General features: G+C 33.0%; 2 protein-coding genes across 2 annotated transcripts; both read right to left on the bottom strand.

Annotated features, from left to right (window-relative positions):
* Positions 1 to 1,843: 1,843 nt before the first annotated feature.
* LOC128160330 (uncharacterized) lies at positions 1,844 to 4,566 on the bottom strand. The gene is made up of 2 exons (XM_052823633.1): positions 4,510 to 4,566; positions 1,844 to 4,077 (listed from the first exon to the last, which is right to left on the bottom strand). The coding sequence occupies exon 2, from the start codon at positions 4,068 to 4,070 to the stop codon at positions 2,424 to 2,426; it is 1,647 nt and encodes a 548-aa protein (XP_052679593.1). The 5' UTR covers positions 4,071 to 4,077; positions 4,510 to 4,566; the 3' UTR covers positions 1,844 to 2,423.
* A 3,914-nt stretch (positions 4,567 to 8,480) lies between these two features.
* Positions 8,481 to 10,732, bottom strand: LOC128158763 (uncharacterized). Its single transcript, XM_052821720.1, has 2 exons — positions 10,678 to 10,732; positions 8,481 to 10,295 (listed from the first exon to the last, which is right to left on the bottom strand). The coding sequence occupies exon 2, from the start codon at positions 10,286 to 10,288 to the stop codon at positions 8,624 to 8,626; it is 1,665 nt and encodes a 554-aa protein (XP_052677680.1). The 5' UTR covers positions 10,289 to 10,295; positions 10,678 to 10,732; the 3' UTR covers positions 8,481 to 8,623.
* Positions 10,733 to 17,625: the final 6,893 nt, after the last annotated feature.

Here is a 17,625-nt window from a genome sequence, read left to right as displayed (position 1 = left end):
ATGACAACCCAATAGAAATGATTCATTTTTTGAGTATCTTTAAGTACTTCATATTCTACCTTTTCTGTAATTTCAGTTTTAAATAAACTCCCAAATTCTGCAGTACATATGTCTAGAAAAAGTTGAAATGAATCTTCAAATATTTTACATGGTTTATCCACTTTTATGGGAGAGATAATGAATGTTTAGTAATTGGTTAAAATACCGGAGCTAAATATGCTAACATCATCAATGTTCATCTAGAAACATAAGTTGTATGTGTTTGTTTTCTTCGCACCAAGCAATCTATAAATGTACACTTGTTTCCCTTGGTGTTAGTAATGTAACAATGTTATACTTAACACTTTGAGAAATGTAAAAAATACCACTGACATTTTTGGGGCTAAGTTTTCGTTACATATCAATGATAGAATTAATCAGTATTCAAAAAATAAATAAAGAACCCAGTCTTGAACCGACAAGGGATAGTGGTCTTACTATTATAACCAGTGAGATATGTGCTTTGTTTTGCAAGTAAAAATAACATATTATCTCATTAGCATCGGTCATGTATTCTTTAAGTCTGTAAAGTCTCTAATTTCATACCGCATGAATCACCAAAGACAGCATTTGATTTTTAAAGAATACGCAAAAGAAAGTGGTTTTTGGACGCTTGTAGTATATTTGCCAAAAATGTGGTTGAAGATTAAACAGTTTTCTTATATAAATAGCTACCAATCAAAAAATCATTTTTGTCAATTTCATCTAAATATGATAAAATGTAGTACCATAAAAATATAGAAGGGTAACCTATACATATAAAAAATGAATATCAACAAACAATATTTGGCCCCGTATATTAGAAATTGCAAACATTAACGCTCATAACGGAAATTGTTTATAAAATATGTATAGATTCTGTCATTGTAGGGGGGAGGGGGTATGATGATGAGAAAACATTTCTCAGTCAAATTATATTCTATTTCATTTCTTCTCCAATATTTATGGTTTCAAATGGGTTACCTGTACAAAATGTATTGCATTCAGTTGAGTTGACTATCCAGGGGTGTCAAAAATTAATTACAAACTGAGATACAACTTGATAATAAAACGAATACACCAAATTGGTAAGACATTCTTTACTAAATTCAGATAGGAAGCTTGGTTTCAGAAAACTCGCATATTTCTACAGATTGTTCATTAACGTTAAAAAAATTATAAAACGTGTTTGACACTATCTAACAAAATAATTTGCAGGGACATCACTTGATAATTACCAGGGCAGTTGCCAGGGTCGAAAACGAAAATATTCGGTTCGAAAAGAAAGGATAATATGATATTTTAAATATTTAAAGATACCTTAAAAATAGATCCCTTAGGTTACACCTGTTATCTTTACAGCGATGTGTATTGCCTAAAGTGTTTATTTTAAAGAGTTTAACGCGGCTGTTACATTAAGAATCCCCCTTAACACATTTTCACTGCTTGATAGTCTAAATACAAAATGCACCCTCTGTTTTTCAGCGCCGAAAATACAACGAAACAATTCAGAGCGCAGTATGACGTTTCCAGTCCCTCAGATACCAGAATGTTGTAAGAGAAGCATCCGCGAGTACTATATTTGGCTGTGGCTCTCTTTTTTGCTGCTCTACTTTCCGTGTGGCTTCGGAGAGACGATTACACATTAATTTGTATGCTGTTCCTGGAGGTGAAAACAAATGACAAGAACCTTTATTATGATCCTTTCTGAGTTTAAACTGCTCTTTCTTAGAATTTCTAAAGATTTACGTCGAACAATAACTGAGAAGTAAATGTTTAAAAGTGTTTATCAGTTTTGTTGAAATTATTAATTAGAAAGTTTACAAAACGCGCATGTGACAAGCGTAAATAACCTCAAAATGTAAATTCACACTGTCATATTGTGGTCCGTTCTTTCTACATGAGCATTGCTACATATAAGTTTCTTTAACAGTATTCAACCGCTTTTTCACAAAAGATGTGGATACTCTTTGATAGAATATCAGGTTCACTACACAATGTACAATGTATATGGTAGTTACCACACAGAATATTGAAATTTGTCCATGAGTCCAGTTGAACGATGTATCCTTAAAACACACCTGTGATTAATTTTAAGCAATCTATGCAATTTTATTTAGGTAAATGGTAAAATTCATCTCAGATAAGACTAATATTTTGAATATGAAAGTAAGCTTCTCACAACCGCCATCTTATTATAAAAACACGAATGAACCACAACATATAAGCAACATAAATTATGACATTAATCTTACTGAATAATTCAATTGAAATTGAAAGATTGAAACTGCCAATCGTGTTTGACTGACATCCATTATTGTATCTTATTGAATAATTCAATGGAACGATTAGAGAAAATGGCAATTATATTTGTTTGGATCCATCATTGTCACAGATAACAGCGTCTATTTCAAGTATTTGATTTTCTTTACATTGTTTCTGCGATACTCGCACACAAACAGATTGTCGTCATTGTCCACACATAAACCAAAAGGGTCCCTCAGACCACAGTCATCAATGTAACGGAGAAACTGTCCATTTTTATCCAGAATGTGGATACAGTGATTGTAAATATCCGACATCAAGATACGACTCTCACTGTCTGTTGTGATACCTAACGGTTTAAATGGTTCGTTCTTGGTACCTGAGGGATGACCGATGTATCTCCATCTGAGTTTGCCGTCCTGATTCACTACAACTACTGCACCAGCCTCCCAGTCAGCTACACAGATGTCATGGTTTCTGTTCTCGGTGATATGTTTAAAATGACCATACCCCGAGTAAAAAGGTTTACCTTCATCATCAAATTGAATTGTTTGTTTCTCCGTAGATCCTGAGTAACGAACAACTTTGGATTTAGTTCTATCATCACTGTACATGGTAACTAGGAGGTCACCAGTAGAGGTGACACACAACTGACTAGGCTTCCATTCCTGTAATCTGATCAACTCTACTGTTTTTACTTTATACACTGTCCGTGTTGCCTCACTAGAGTACAATAGATCCCCATTACTGTGTACAGCTATATCATCGGGGTATTTACCTGATTTTGTCTGGATTGTCTGAAGGAGAGAACCTTTAATGTTAAAGCATTCGATATTATTGGTCTTTCCACTTGTCCAAACCCTGTCTTCATTTAAAAAGGTAACACTGCGTACATTTCTATAGCCAGTCTTTATTGTGACCAAAAGCTCTGGTTCATCCAGTAATTCTTTAAATGAAGTGTTTGGTTGGTTTAGTAACGAGATATTTTCTTTTGATAATGGGGTGATCTGTCCAAACAATCTATACAGTTTCTCACGGTCTATTGGTTTTGGAATGAATGTTGGCAGTGATACCTGAACCTTGGATGGAAGCTTGCTAATTTCTCTTATCTTAGAGCTGTATTTAATTGTAGGAGATACTTCAGTGGATATCTCGATTTCTTTTATGGCCAGTAGTGTTTGCTTTATTAGAGACTGTATTTGTTTGATTTCATCCAAATGTTTTTGTAAAATATCTCTGTGTTTCACTTGTATCTCGCTGATTTCAGTTTTCATTTTGTTGATGATGATGTCGATTTCATTGTGCCATTGCTCTCCTTGTTTGGACATTGTTGTTGTAAGTTTCTCATATCCTCTATCCAGGTTGGCAAGCTGATTTTCCAAGTCGCGTGCAATATCTTCATAGGTAGGAGAAATAATGTTTTTAAGCTCGTCTGTATCCTTTTCAATATTTTCTTTTTGTGTCTTGTACGCAGTTAATATATTTTCGAAAATATGTCCCCTGTGTTGTTCAGATGCAGTGCAAAAAGAACAAACAAAAATATTGTTGCAATCCTTGCACTGCAATTCACAGTTTTTTTGTTGATGTATTGCACATTTGGGATAAATGAGGGTTGATCTTCGTTCCTGGAAAGGGACAATTTTATGTTTGTCATATCCATCTAAGATGTGTTTGCCTGTACAAGGTATGCATAGGTTGACGTGACAAAAGTCACAGTAGCTGTCTACTATGGCGGTCTCACAAAGGTCACAACGGTGCACATCTTGGACACAAGAGCGAGGATCCATGGTTGATCTACAAATAAAAATATATGAAGCTTGTGACTTAGTTTTATGTAAATGGTGTACACAAAGATGTGTACTTTGATGAAAACAAAAATCTATAGCCAGCTAGTGATGTTTTATAATTAAATTATCCGTCCTTGTTCTGTTGCAAAGAAAATTTTTGTGAGCGTATGCCAACTCACTTTACTAGTAAATATTTTATAAAACATAATCAACCCGTATTTATTATTCGCGTCTAAAAATAGATCAGTAGTTTATTTCAAAATAAAAATATATTATACAGTTGCATCAAAAGTGAAAGTAGTTTTAGAGTAGAATATTATTTATTACAGTTATAGGTATTAGACCTTTTCCAAATATTGCATAACATATATTTGATAACAATTTCATAAACAACTCTCGACGCTTGGTGAGTTGATGAAGAAATTCAACGAATACATACCGTGCTCAAATCTATCTACCCACTCTTTAAAACATGCCTGTACGGAATGAGTCACCTGGCAACGTTAATTCACTCGAGTTACCTCCCGTACCTCATATTGGGTTAAGGCATCCTAGTAGTCATCAGAACATTTTTTGTAACACATGCCTAATCCAGATTTTTTCTATTTCTAAGAGTCCTAGGTGTAAGTTTGTTTGCCAGGGGGTACGAGGCATATATTCGGTATAAATGCATTTTCTACTGTATGACTGTTTTCATGTTCCGTGGAGGGGAGGGGGACCCCCAATGACCACTCTAGATTCGCGAATGTGACGCTTAAATAACTATTTCTTATAATAAGTCCTTAAGACATGTGTTTAAACTAAATGTTGACCAAAGAGAAGTGCAGGCTCAAGTCGAAATGAGTCTACGGTTTATTCAGCATACAGTCATTTGATGCATATCTTTTACAATTTAATGCTATGCTATGGTATGCGATTTTAATGATATGCTATGAGATTTGTCTATTTTATAAAGACTACAACTCATAGAAATGTGGAAGAAAAAGAATAAAGATAATATAATGCAGCAAGGATTATTCTGTAGTAAAAGTTCGAAAATATAAAACCATTTTCCACACTGAAGCAAAAAGAACGATATAATTATATATTAATCATTCAACGGTAGATCTACTGTTCATGAAGTTGCATTGTGTGTGTTCGAGAAAGTGCTTGCTACAAGCATATCTTATAGAATTATTTGTGTTTTTTGTCTTTTTGACATTTTTTTTTTTTTGCTTTGGATTTTTTTTTTTGGGGGGGGGGGGGTACTAGAGAGCACATGGTTTATATGTATGTTCGACTGAGAGAAGCCAATAAAAGTAATCGTAATAAAATTATGTTAACTTTGTGTGCATCTTTGATATGATTGTGTATTTAAACGTGCATTATCGCATTTATGAATTATATGATCAATATCCATGTTATGATAGTATTGTACCTGTGTTAAAAAATGTGATACGCACCAGATCATATAATACATATAGTACGTATTTATGATATAAAGTGCCACACATTTTTTTTCTTTTGCTTGTTTAAACGTGTAAATTACATTTTAGTGGTCCTTTATAATTTATTTTGCCATAAAATTCAGAATTGACAAAGAAATGCATTTTGCTATGTCTTTGCGCTTTTCGACTCCTTAAACCCATTTTAAAATAAAATATACGCTATAAAAGTACAATGTTGCAGCTTTGATTAATTACTAATTTAATGCAAGGCTTCTGCATCACATTAAAGAACTGCATATTTGTGGAGTGGGGTCTTTTAAATGAAATTCATCAATTAAGTTGTGAAAAAAAAAACATAAGATTATTAACAGGACATTTAATTTAGTATCAAGAAGACAACAGGATCTTATTTTGAATTAGATGCGAAAAAATTCTCAGCCAAGTTGAATTTCATCACATTTCTTTTACAATATCTAAGATATCAAATATTTGACCTGTAAAAAATATATTTCATCCGGATGATCTAGGTTATCCAGGGGTGTCAAAAATTAGATACAACTAAATAACAAAGCAAATACTCCCTTCTGATAAGACATTCTCCACTAATCTGTCCAGACCTGTATATATATCTAGGTTTCATAAAACATATCTTTATAGGATTTTCGTTAATATTAAAAGAATTCCAAAACATGTGTTTGACACTCTCTATCAAAATAATTCGCATTGACCACATTCGATAATTACCGGGACGGTGGCCGAGGTCGAATATGAAAATTAATATATTTGCGTCACAAAGGAAGGATACAAATCTTTTTAATATCTAAAGGTATTAAATAGACAGCTTATATTTTTCGATATGTAAAATTGGTATGTTACATTTATTTAATTGCCACGCCCATCAAAGATAAATTGACCTATTTTTTGGTGATTTTATTAAAGTTGTCACTGGTTTTGTCATTCTTTACATTTTATAGCTTTATTGGTTTAAGGTATATGTGATTTAAGGATGCCGATTTGGGGGGTTTTTGTGTGGAAGAAATACAATAGAAAAACATTTTAACCATATGTAATTTACACCAACCCTAGTTTATTTACAAAGTTTTAAGAAAATCGACCGTCTGGTTCCTTTAAGGTTCCATCTCAAATTACAAGTACTTTTACAATAGAAATGTAAAGAAAATTATCATTTTTAATTGGAAGCAGAATAAAAATAAATACTCTCAGATTGTAATAATATTTTCTACCTTATATATTAAAAATACTAAATTATACCGTCTGGTTTCTAGTGGGGACCATCTCAAAATATTAAAATTCACCGTATTTGGCAATATATTTGAAGTATTACAAATATAGATTGGCAGAATGGATTCAATAAAAAATTAAGAAAAATACCATGGAAGATAGCATTACTCTATGCATAGATTTTCAACGGCGTACGATTTTTACTTTTTCTTTCATGTTATTTCTTACAACACACTCCTACAAAGCTTCATCTTATCATAACGTCATAAAAGCACAATGACACCGCTCACCTACCGTAAAACAGAAAAATCGTTTAAAAAAATTAATTTTCCTTAAAAATTTTTATTTGTATTTTGTTTATTGTATTCAATTTTTTGAATGATATCGAAAAAAAAAATCATTAAAAGTATAAATACATTGTATTTTACTAGAATGCGCAAAAACATGCGCAATGAAAACTGAAGTAGGCCTTCCTAAGTTGTCATTAAGGCAATGTTAGTACATGTACCAAGCGCCGATGAAGATTCTTAAGATTTCATAAATTGACATATGAAAAATGAAATATCATGCGCCCCCACCCATTTTTAGGGAATATGTTAAACAATGGAATGGAAAGAAGGAAAAACGGGTAAAAACGAAGTTATAAATAGATATACTTCTATTCCCCCCACCCAACCCCTACAAATTACGACTTGGGGAAGAGATCCAGGATTGTTTGGAGGAGTCTGCCCCCCCCCCCTCCTTTCAAAAACAATGCCACGTGCCTGCTAGTACAGTGATTGCTGAGATCAAAGAGATGTCGCGGACCTTATTCTCCAATATTCCACGAACGTCACCAATAAAATACCAGATCTTGAACATAATTACCGGTATACCAATCTCCAGTTGATCATGAGTTATAAATTATAAACTTTGTATTTTCCATAAACAAACAGAGATGAGAAGGGTTAGTGTCATTTACAGTGCCGTGTTTGATTTTCAACAGCTACACGCGGCTGTTCCAAGACACCCCCAACAAATTATGTCTCCAGCCCCTAAATTATCAGTAAGAATGCTAGAAGGGAAGTTTAGTATAGTACTATGTTTGGTTGTGGCTCCCTTTATACGGCTCAACATTTCATCTGGCTGTCAATTATACATTAATTGTATTGAAGGTGAATAAAAAAAATAAAACGAGCCTTACAGAAAATTTATTATGTTCCTTTCAGATATTAAAATTGTTATTTGTTATAATTTCTACAGATTTATATATAACATTGTCTGAGAAGTAAAATAACTGTGTAAAGTGTTAATCAATCCGTTTTGTTGCAATTATTAATTAGAAAGTTTACAAAATTATTTAAAAGTCATTTTACCTCATTTAATTAATTAAATCAGTGTTGTCATTATTCTTATACTTCATACACACGCGTCTTTGAAGTCGCAAAAGCGCACGTAACAACGGGCGTAAATAACCACAATATGTAAGTTCACACTGTCACCTTGTGCATAAACATTGTTAATTTTGTATTTCTACAACAGTATTTACACGCTTTTCCAAAAAATAAAAAAAGGTGTGGGATACTGTTTGATAGAATATTGTACACAATGCACAATGTATAAGGTAGTTACCGGTATTACACATGATATGAATTTTGAGTCCAGCCGTACAATGTATCTTTAAAACACATTTAATTGGTTCAAAGCAATCTAGGACATTGGTAAAATTCATCTAAAATAAAACCACATGTACACTATTTACAACCACATTTTATTGAAAAAACATGAATGAACAGAATTGCATCTTAGTATGATGAAATTCGTATTGTATCTCTTTGAATAATTCAGTGAAAAGATTAGAAAATGGCAATCATGTTTGTTGGCATTAATCACAAATTACAGAATCTATTTCGAATATTTGATTTTCTTTACGTTGCCTTTGTAATACTCGCACACAAACAGATTGTCATTAGTGTCAACACATAAACCCCAAGGAAGCTTCAGATCACAGTTATCAATGTAACGGAGAAACTGTCCATTCTGATCCAGAATGTGGATACAATGGTTGTCTCTGTCAGCTGTCAGGATATGACTCTGGCTGTCTGTTGTGATACCATAGGGTGTAAATGCATTGTTCTTGGTAACTGAGGGATGACCGTTGTATCTCCATCTGAGTTTCCCGTCCTGATTAACCACCACTACTGAACCAGCCTCACGGTCAGCTACACAGATGTCATGGTTTCTGTTCTCTGTGATGTATTTAGTATAATAATTCCCCGAGTACAGAGGTTTACCTTTATCATCAAATTGAATTGTTTGTTTCTCTGTAGATCCCGAGTAACGGACCACTTTGGATTGAGTGTAATCATCATTGTACATTGTAAGCAGGAGGTCACCATTAGATGTGACACACAGATTACGAGGCCCCCATCCCTGTAATCTAATCAACTCTTCTGTCTGTCCATTCTTTACTTTATACACTGTCTTTGTTGCCCCATTAGTATACAGTAGATCCCTATCACTGTCTACAGCTATATCAATGGGGAATATACCTGATGTTTTCTTGATTGTCTGAAGGAGTGAACCTTTAATGTTGAAGCATTTAATATCATTGGTCTCTCCACTCGTCCATATACTACCATCATTTAGACAGGTCACATTGCGTAGTTTTTCATGCCTGGTCTGTATTGTGGTAACAAGCTCTGATTCATCCAGTAATTCTCTGACTGAAGTGGTGGGTTGGTTAAATAACAAGACATTTTCTTCTGTAGCAGTAGATAATGGGGTGATCTGTCCAAACAAACTATACAGCTTCTCACGGTCTATCGGTTTTGGAATGAATTTTGGCAGTGATACCTCAATCTTGGATGGAAGCTTGCTGAACTCTCTGATCTTAGAGTTGTATTTAATGGCAGGAGATACTTCGGTAGATTTCTCAATTTCTTTTATGGCCAGTAATGTTTGCTTTATGAGAGATTGTATCTGTTTGATTTCATCTAAATGTTTCTGTAAAATGTCTCTGTGTTTCACTTTTATCTCGTTTATTTCATTTTTCATTTTGTCGATGACGATGTCGATTTCTCTGTGCCATTGCTCTCCTTGTTTGGACATTGTTGTTGTAAGTTTCTCATATCCTTCATCCAGGTTGGCAAGCTGATTTTCCAGGTCGCATGCTATTTCTTCATATTTAGGAGATAATGTGTTTACTAACTCTTCTGTATCTTTTTCAATAATTTCTTTTTGTGCCTTGTACACAGTTGATATATTTACGAAAATATGTCCCCTGTGTTGTTCAGATGCAGTACAATAAGAACAAACCAAAATGTTTTTGCAGTCTTTGCACTGAAATTCACAATTTTTGTGTGGATGTATTTCACATTTTGGATGAATGAGAGTTGATCTACGTTCTTGAAAAGAGACTATTTTATGTTTTTCATAACCATCTGAGATGTGTTTGCCTATACATGGCGTGCATAGGTTGACGTGACAAAATTCACAGTAGCTGTGTACTATGGCGGTCTCACAAAGGTCACATCGGTGTACATCCTGGGCACTGTTATGGGGATCCATAGTTGATCTACAAATGAAAATATATGAAGCTTGTGACGAAGTTTGTATGTAAATGGTGTACATAAAGATGTGTACTTTGATGAAAAAAAAAGTCTATCGCCTGAAAGTGATGGGTTTTTTTAAAATTAAAAAACATAAATTCGAATTGTCCCGTCCTTGTTTTTCTTGCAAAGAAAATCTTTGTAAGCGTATGCCAACACACTTTACTAGTAAATATTTTATTAAACACAATCAACCCGTATTTATTATTTGCGTCTAAAAAATATTTATTTCAAAATTAGGTATTAGGCCTTTTCCAAATATTGCTAAACATATATTTGATAGCAATTTGATAAACAACTCTCGACGCATGGTGAGTTGATGGAGAAATTAGATAGAGGAATACATACCGTGCTTAAATCTATCTACCCACTCCATAAAACATGGCTGTTCGGAAAGAGTCACCTGACAACGTTTATTCACTCGAGTTACCTCCCGTACCTCATATTGAGTATTTTCACTGTTAAAAGTAAACTCTGTTAATAATAGTTAATTTCCTCATTGCCCTTTTAGAATTTAACAATCGCTACTCCTTCAGTTACATTTTCTTTACTCAATTCTGCATTACACATGTCTAGTATGTTGAACTGAATACTCAATTAGGTTTACTTAAATTACTCCCTTCTACTAATAATAATAATGAGTTGATATCATAAATTAAACTTACTTATACTAATGAATTTATTAGATTCTGCGATTTTGTGTAACTATTTTCAACGGTATATATCCATTGCCAGTCTGTAAAAATATACGACGGTTTATAATATAATTATTTATATTCATATGTACAATCATGTACCTCAGATAGAACTCCCTTCCACTATAATAAGCTTTTCTCAGACGTCCGTGTCAATTTGTTCCCGTCCATTTCAAATATTTTGACTGCACCAAGTGAAAGTAAGCATAGTAAGTTTCAACGGGATGTACATCTGATATACATATGTAACACATACCAAGTTGTCATACACATATGAAAGAGTGTCCATTTATTTGCCACAATCCCTCAAATCAATGTGTTATTATTGATACAAACACATTATATACAGCCCCACATATGTATTTGTATATATGTCTATATACAATTGTATGTAGACAGATTATATGATTATGCATTTGTGATATATATTCAAGGTATGACAGTTAGTGGAAGGATAGCATTTTATACAGGGGAGTGAAAACTATGATTTTGTTGACCTGACCACTAGGGCACCAAGGGACAATTATATTATATTATATTATTATTAAATAAAATTATATACAACACAAAAAGCTATCTATTAAGGGAGTTTTGCATTTTCATATTTCAAATTGCGCTTCTTTCATACCCCCACCAAGGAGAAAAATCAATTGATGAAATATATTTTATTGTGTATATGGGATATAATAAGTGAGTTAAATCCTACTCCTCCTACTCCTAAGGCGTAAATGGACGGTGATTATCTCCGGTTTACGCAATGCTTCAGCGGATTAGAGACACGGAGACGCCATTATATCGCAGGCTAACCCACAACGTACGCCTGTACCCGGTTGCAGCTGGGTGGACTGAGACAGTGTACATAAAGTGATTTGTCTGCGGACACAACATATACATGTAACAGCAAGTGACTAACGTGCGACTCAAACTAACGACTAACGCCGGTCATGCGTTATTTGTATTTCTGTAGTTGTTACTTTCATACCCTCATGAATCACCAAAGAAAGCATTTTATTGTTTAAATAATACGCGAAAGAAAGGAGTTTTCGGACGATTGATAATAATATATACATGTATTTGGAAAAAATATGGTTCGGGATTAAAATTCATTCTTTAAAATAGCAACCAATTAGAAAGCCAACTATAATAATTATTCCGTGAATGATATCTTAATATGACAAAATGTAGTATCTTAAATTTACAGATGCGTGTCCTTTACATATAAATAATACATATCATAAAACAATAAATGGCGCTGCATACATGTACGTCAGGGTTGGAGAAAGTTGCAAAATACCATGTTCATAAAACATCAACGCTCAAATTGGAAGTAGTAAATACAGAAGTAGTAAGTACATTTATTGTAGATTTTCTGTTTGGGCGGGGGGGGGGGGTGACTTTGATGATGATGAGAAAAACATTCTCAGCCAAGTTGAATTTTGTCGCATTTCTTTTTTTCAATATTTAAGATTTTAAACATTTTACCTGTAATAAAATATATTTCACTGAGGTGACTAGGTTGTCCAGGGGTGTTAAAAAATAAGTTACAGTTATTACCTAAAATATTTATTTCCAAGAGTTCAACGCAGCCGTTCCAACCCCCCCCCCTTTTTACCACATTTTCATTGCTTTTTCATCCAAATAAAAACAATAGCACCCTCCGTTTCTTGGCGCCTAGTATAACAAAACACTGGGAGAGTAAGTTTTGATATTAAATCAGGCTACAGATCTGACCATTCTATTGTTTTTTTAGAACTAAAGTTTAACCCTTTTGAAAGAGGTAGGGGGCTTTGGAAATTTAATAGTAGTTTACTGACTGACATGGTTTTCATTGATAAGGTTAAGGAAACTATAGATAGAGTAAAGAGTCAGTATGCATACAATGCTGATATTCATACATTTTTCAGTAAGGATATAGACGACAGTATATTCCTAGAGGTGCTTCTCATGGAAATAAGGGGTCTTTCTATTTCATACTCATCTCATAAGAAAAAGGAAAGAGAGAAGATTCAAATCTCCCTAGTTAATGAAATAACATCCTTAGAATCTCAAGAACACATTAATTTTGAACTAATAGAACAAAAAAAAAATCAAATCTTGAAAATTTAAGAAAACACAAACTTCAAGGCCATTTCATAAGATCTCGAGCAAGATGGATCGAGCAGGGAGAAAAACCAACAAAATATTTTCTAAATTTGGAGTCTAGGAATTTTCTGAACAAAACAAAAAAGAAGTTCTTGGGGTTCTAAAAAATATGAAAAATAACAAATCACCAGGTAGTGATGGTTTTACAGTTGAATTCTTTAAATTCTTGTGGAAGGATCTAAAACTTTTTATCTTAAATGCAATCAACCTTATTTTTCTGAAAAAGGAACTTCCTATTTCCCAGAGATTGGGAATTATATCATGTTTACCAAAAGGTGACAAACCAAGACAGTATTTGAAAAACTGGAGACCCATCACTCTTCTGAATGTTCTCTATAAGCTTATATCAGGATGTATTAGTTATCGAATTAAATCTACACTAGACTATATTATATCTGATACACAAACAGGCTTTCTTAAAGGAAGATATATTGGAGAAAATACTAGAATTATTTATGATTTAATGTCATTTATCTGAAAATGAAAACATACCAGGTCTTTTAGTTCTTATTGACTTTGAGAAAGCCTTCGATTCTGTTTCATGGTCCTTTATATACAAAGCTCTAGAATACTTTGGATTTGGAAATAATATTATAAATTGGATAAAGATTCTCAACAAAGATTTTAAGGCTTCTGTTTTACAATGTGGCTTCCTGTCGGAACAGTTCAAAATCCAAAGAGGATGTAGACAGGGTGACCCAGTAGCTCCTTACTTATTTTTGATATGTGCAGAAATTTTATCTATTCTCATAAAACAAAACTTTGATATTAGAGGTATAATTGTTATTGTTATTCATGTACATTCATGTTAAATACTGAAATCTGATTGGTTAAGACGCAGTTAATAATATTTTCTATTACCCTCAGCGTTAGCAACGCACTTGGCAACGGGTAACATTAAAAAATGTTACATGCGCGAAAATTATGCGCGTACGGTTCGCTGTAGAATTCACGTTATTCCTATATAAAAGCAGTAAAATTTTCTTAAAAATTTTAAAAAAGACATTCAGTATAACAAAATAAATAGTGCCTGTTTGGGAGGATAACAGTTGAAATTGACACCCCTCGAAAACCATTGTCAACCTCCGCTTCGCGTCGGTTGACAATGGTTTTCTCGGGGTGTCAATTTCAACTGTTACCCTCCCAAACAGGCACAATTTATATAATGGCAATGAACATAAGATTTCTCAGTATGCAGATGATGCTTCACTCATCTTAGATGGTTCACCAATGTCACTTTTCGCAGCTCTTGATACTTTAGAATTTTTTTCACACATTTCAGGTTTGAAGATAAACAGCTCTAAAACAAAAATTGTATGGATAGGTTCTAAAAAATTTTCTAATGAAGTTTTTCACCATTCACGTTGGAAACTTGATTGGGGCTCCACTTCTTTTAATTTACTTGGAATAGAATTTTCTGTCGACTTAGATAAAATGACATCACTAAATTATAACAAACAACTGCCAAAAGTTTTTTCTCTAATTCAACAATGGAGGAGGAGAATTTTAACTCCCATTGGGCGCATCACGGTTGTAAAAAGTTTGATTATTCCAAAACTTAACCACCTGTTTATTTCACTTCCAAATCCAATACAAGATGTCATTCTATCTCTTAGTAAGAGCCTGTTCGAATTCATTTGGAATTCAAAGTGTGATAAAGTTAAGAGAGAAATTGTTACTCTCGATTACCTAAAGGGTGGTTTAAAAATGGTTAACCTTTCTAATTTCATGGCATCTCTTAAATGTACATGGATTAAGAAATTAACTCAAGGCTACAAACCATGGATGGACTTTTTTTTTTATCAATAAATGGTAATGATTTTGCAAAAAAACTCATTGATTTTGGTGATGATTTTCTATCATGCATGGTTGTTCAAAGATTGGTATATGAAAGGGGTTAAAATCATTGGAGATTTTATGAATGAAAATGGAAACATATTGTCAAGAATAGATTTTACTGAAAGATTCCATTTTTCATATATACCTCCAATGTTATATAATAGTGTTATATGTGCAATGTCAAAATACTTGACATATTTGTCTATTGATAAGTCTACTTTGAAGAAAGACTGCACTACATTTATGCCATTTTATTATGAGACAGTCTATTTTTTTGAAAGAAAAAGTAAGAAAGCATATATACATATGAGTGTGTACCTACAGCTATCAACAAATGGAATGCTGAGCTATGTGATATTCTGCCAAATGATCTCTGTGTACATGATGTGTTTAAAATATGTTTTAGAACTACCAATGATTCAACTATTAATTGGTTACAATATAGAATTCTCCATAGAATTCTTCCTGTTAAATATTATCTTAAGAAAATCAGAATTACTACCTCTGACTGCTGTATGTTCTGTAATGATATGCCTGAAACTATAAAACATGTTTTTGCAACTTGCAAGAAAATCCAGCCTCTATGGAATGCACTTAGTATACTTATATATGAGAAATGCAACAAAAATGTTAATTTTGATGTTTGTAATGTATTATTTGGTGTTTATCCCCGTGTTTGGGAGAACAGAATTCTAAACTTTGTAATCCTATATACAAAACAATATATATTTTCATGTTTAAAACAAAGTAAGACGCCACATTTTTTAGGGCTTTTACACTATTTAAATTAAAGATACAAGACTGAAAAGTATATTTATATTCAGAAATTAGAAATTGATGAATTTGAAAAAGCATGGTCTCCTTGGATTGATTTTATTAATCATCTGGCAGTTTCGAATTAACATGTGTACAATAATGCATCAATTTAATATTTTTATGTTTTTTTGTTTTTTGGTATTCTGTTTTTTTTCTTTCTTTGGTTTGTTTGTCTGGTTTTTTCACATGGATCGCAGTTTTACTGCATAGGCATAACTATCACAAGCAACTACCCTACTCTTTATTTTATATTACAATATGGGATGAAAATGTGAGTATGTGAGAAGTGAGAGAGTAAATGTTTCATAAAATGATTTATATATTTAACCTTTGTTTACAATAGAAAAAAAAAATGTTGCGACGGGTGTGGTAGATGTACATCAACGCAGTGTGACGTCTCCAGCCCCTCCATCATCAGAATCCACCTCATCTGTAGTTGTAAGGGAAGTGTCCGACAGCACAATGCTTGGTGGTGGTTCTCTTTTCTGTAGCTTAACATTCCAGGTGACTGGGGAGGACCAATTAAACATTTATACACTGTACACTGTTCCTAGAGGTGAAAAAACTTAAATAAACCTGTCAGAAAATTGATTACAATCCTTTCAGAGTTAAATTTGTATCTGTTTATTTTTATTTTTTTAGTTTGATTTCCACCATTAACTAAGAAGTAAATGTGTTAAGTGCTCAATAATCCGTTTTGATGCAATTGTTAATCAATTAGTTAACAAAACTTTTTAAACGTCGTTTTATTTCATATTAATCGGTGTTAATCGGTGTTGTCATTATTCATATACTTTATACCCCACACCTCTTTAAAGTCGCGGAAGTGCATGTGACAACCAGCGTAAATAACCACAATATGTAAATTCACACTGTCAGTCTGTGGTTCTTTCTTTCTACATAAACATTGTTACTTTTTAAATTTCTATAACATAGTATTTGCCCGCTTTTTATAAAACACAGAGATGGGAAATACTCTTTGATAGAATTTAATGTTCACTATACATTTACAATATATATGGAAGTTAAAACACATAATATGAAATCTACATACAATGGTATAATGTATTCGCTCTCGCCATCTCCAAACTCGCCTACCCAGAGACCGAACTGACCACAAAACAGGATTTTGACAAAATAGGCAAATCGTATGAGACTTATTGATATAATGTATCGTTCTTCTCACTTTAAGGTACCAAATATACAATGTTAATACAACCAGAAGTAAATCACTATTTAGCGTGTATATAGGAGAAATAAAATTGATAATGTTCCCAAAATATTTCATGCACCTACACCAATTTTTGAAGTAATATCTTCTGCGCGAAATTCATAAAAGAGAAGTGTACCAATTTATGTTTTAAAATATCAAAAACAAGTTTCACATGCACTCTGCAGAACATTCTTTTAACGTTAATATTGATTGGTCATTGTTCAAAGATATTTAAATCTGACATTTTCACAGGAAAAACAGAAATGTAATTGAAGCCATTTCGTCAGGAGCAAGTAATATTAATTCTGTCAAAGTCGTGGCCGCCCTTGCAGTGAATGACATGGCCTTCCTCTGTGTCCTTGAAATCGTCAACATGACCTTGGACTGGTTTGGAGATCGTGTCGGAGTAAATGGACTCTCGTTTCAGGTTTTATTATGTTAAATAAAATAAATCGTTAGTTTTCGATGGAATATCATTATTATATTTAATGTGATAAATAAAATGATACTAAGTATTTGAATCTAAAGATAAAAAAAAAGTGTTAAAAGTAGAAAAAAAACTCATGCTTTGGTTTAGATAACCTTAATATC

Source organism: Crassostrea angulata, chromosome 8 (assembly GCF_025612915.1).
Source record: "Crassostrea angulata isolate pt1a10 chromosome 8, ASM2561291v2, whole genome shotgun sequence".
In the NCBI taxonomy this organism is placed as follows: Eukaryota; Metazoa; Mollusca; class Bivalvia; order Ostreida; family Ostreidae; genus Magallana; species Magallana angulata.
Note: the sequence above shows the minus strand (reverse complement) of the source record. Positions and strands in the feature narration are given on the sequence as shown.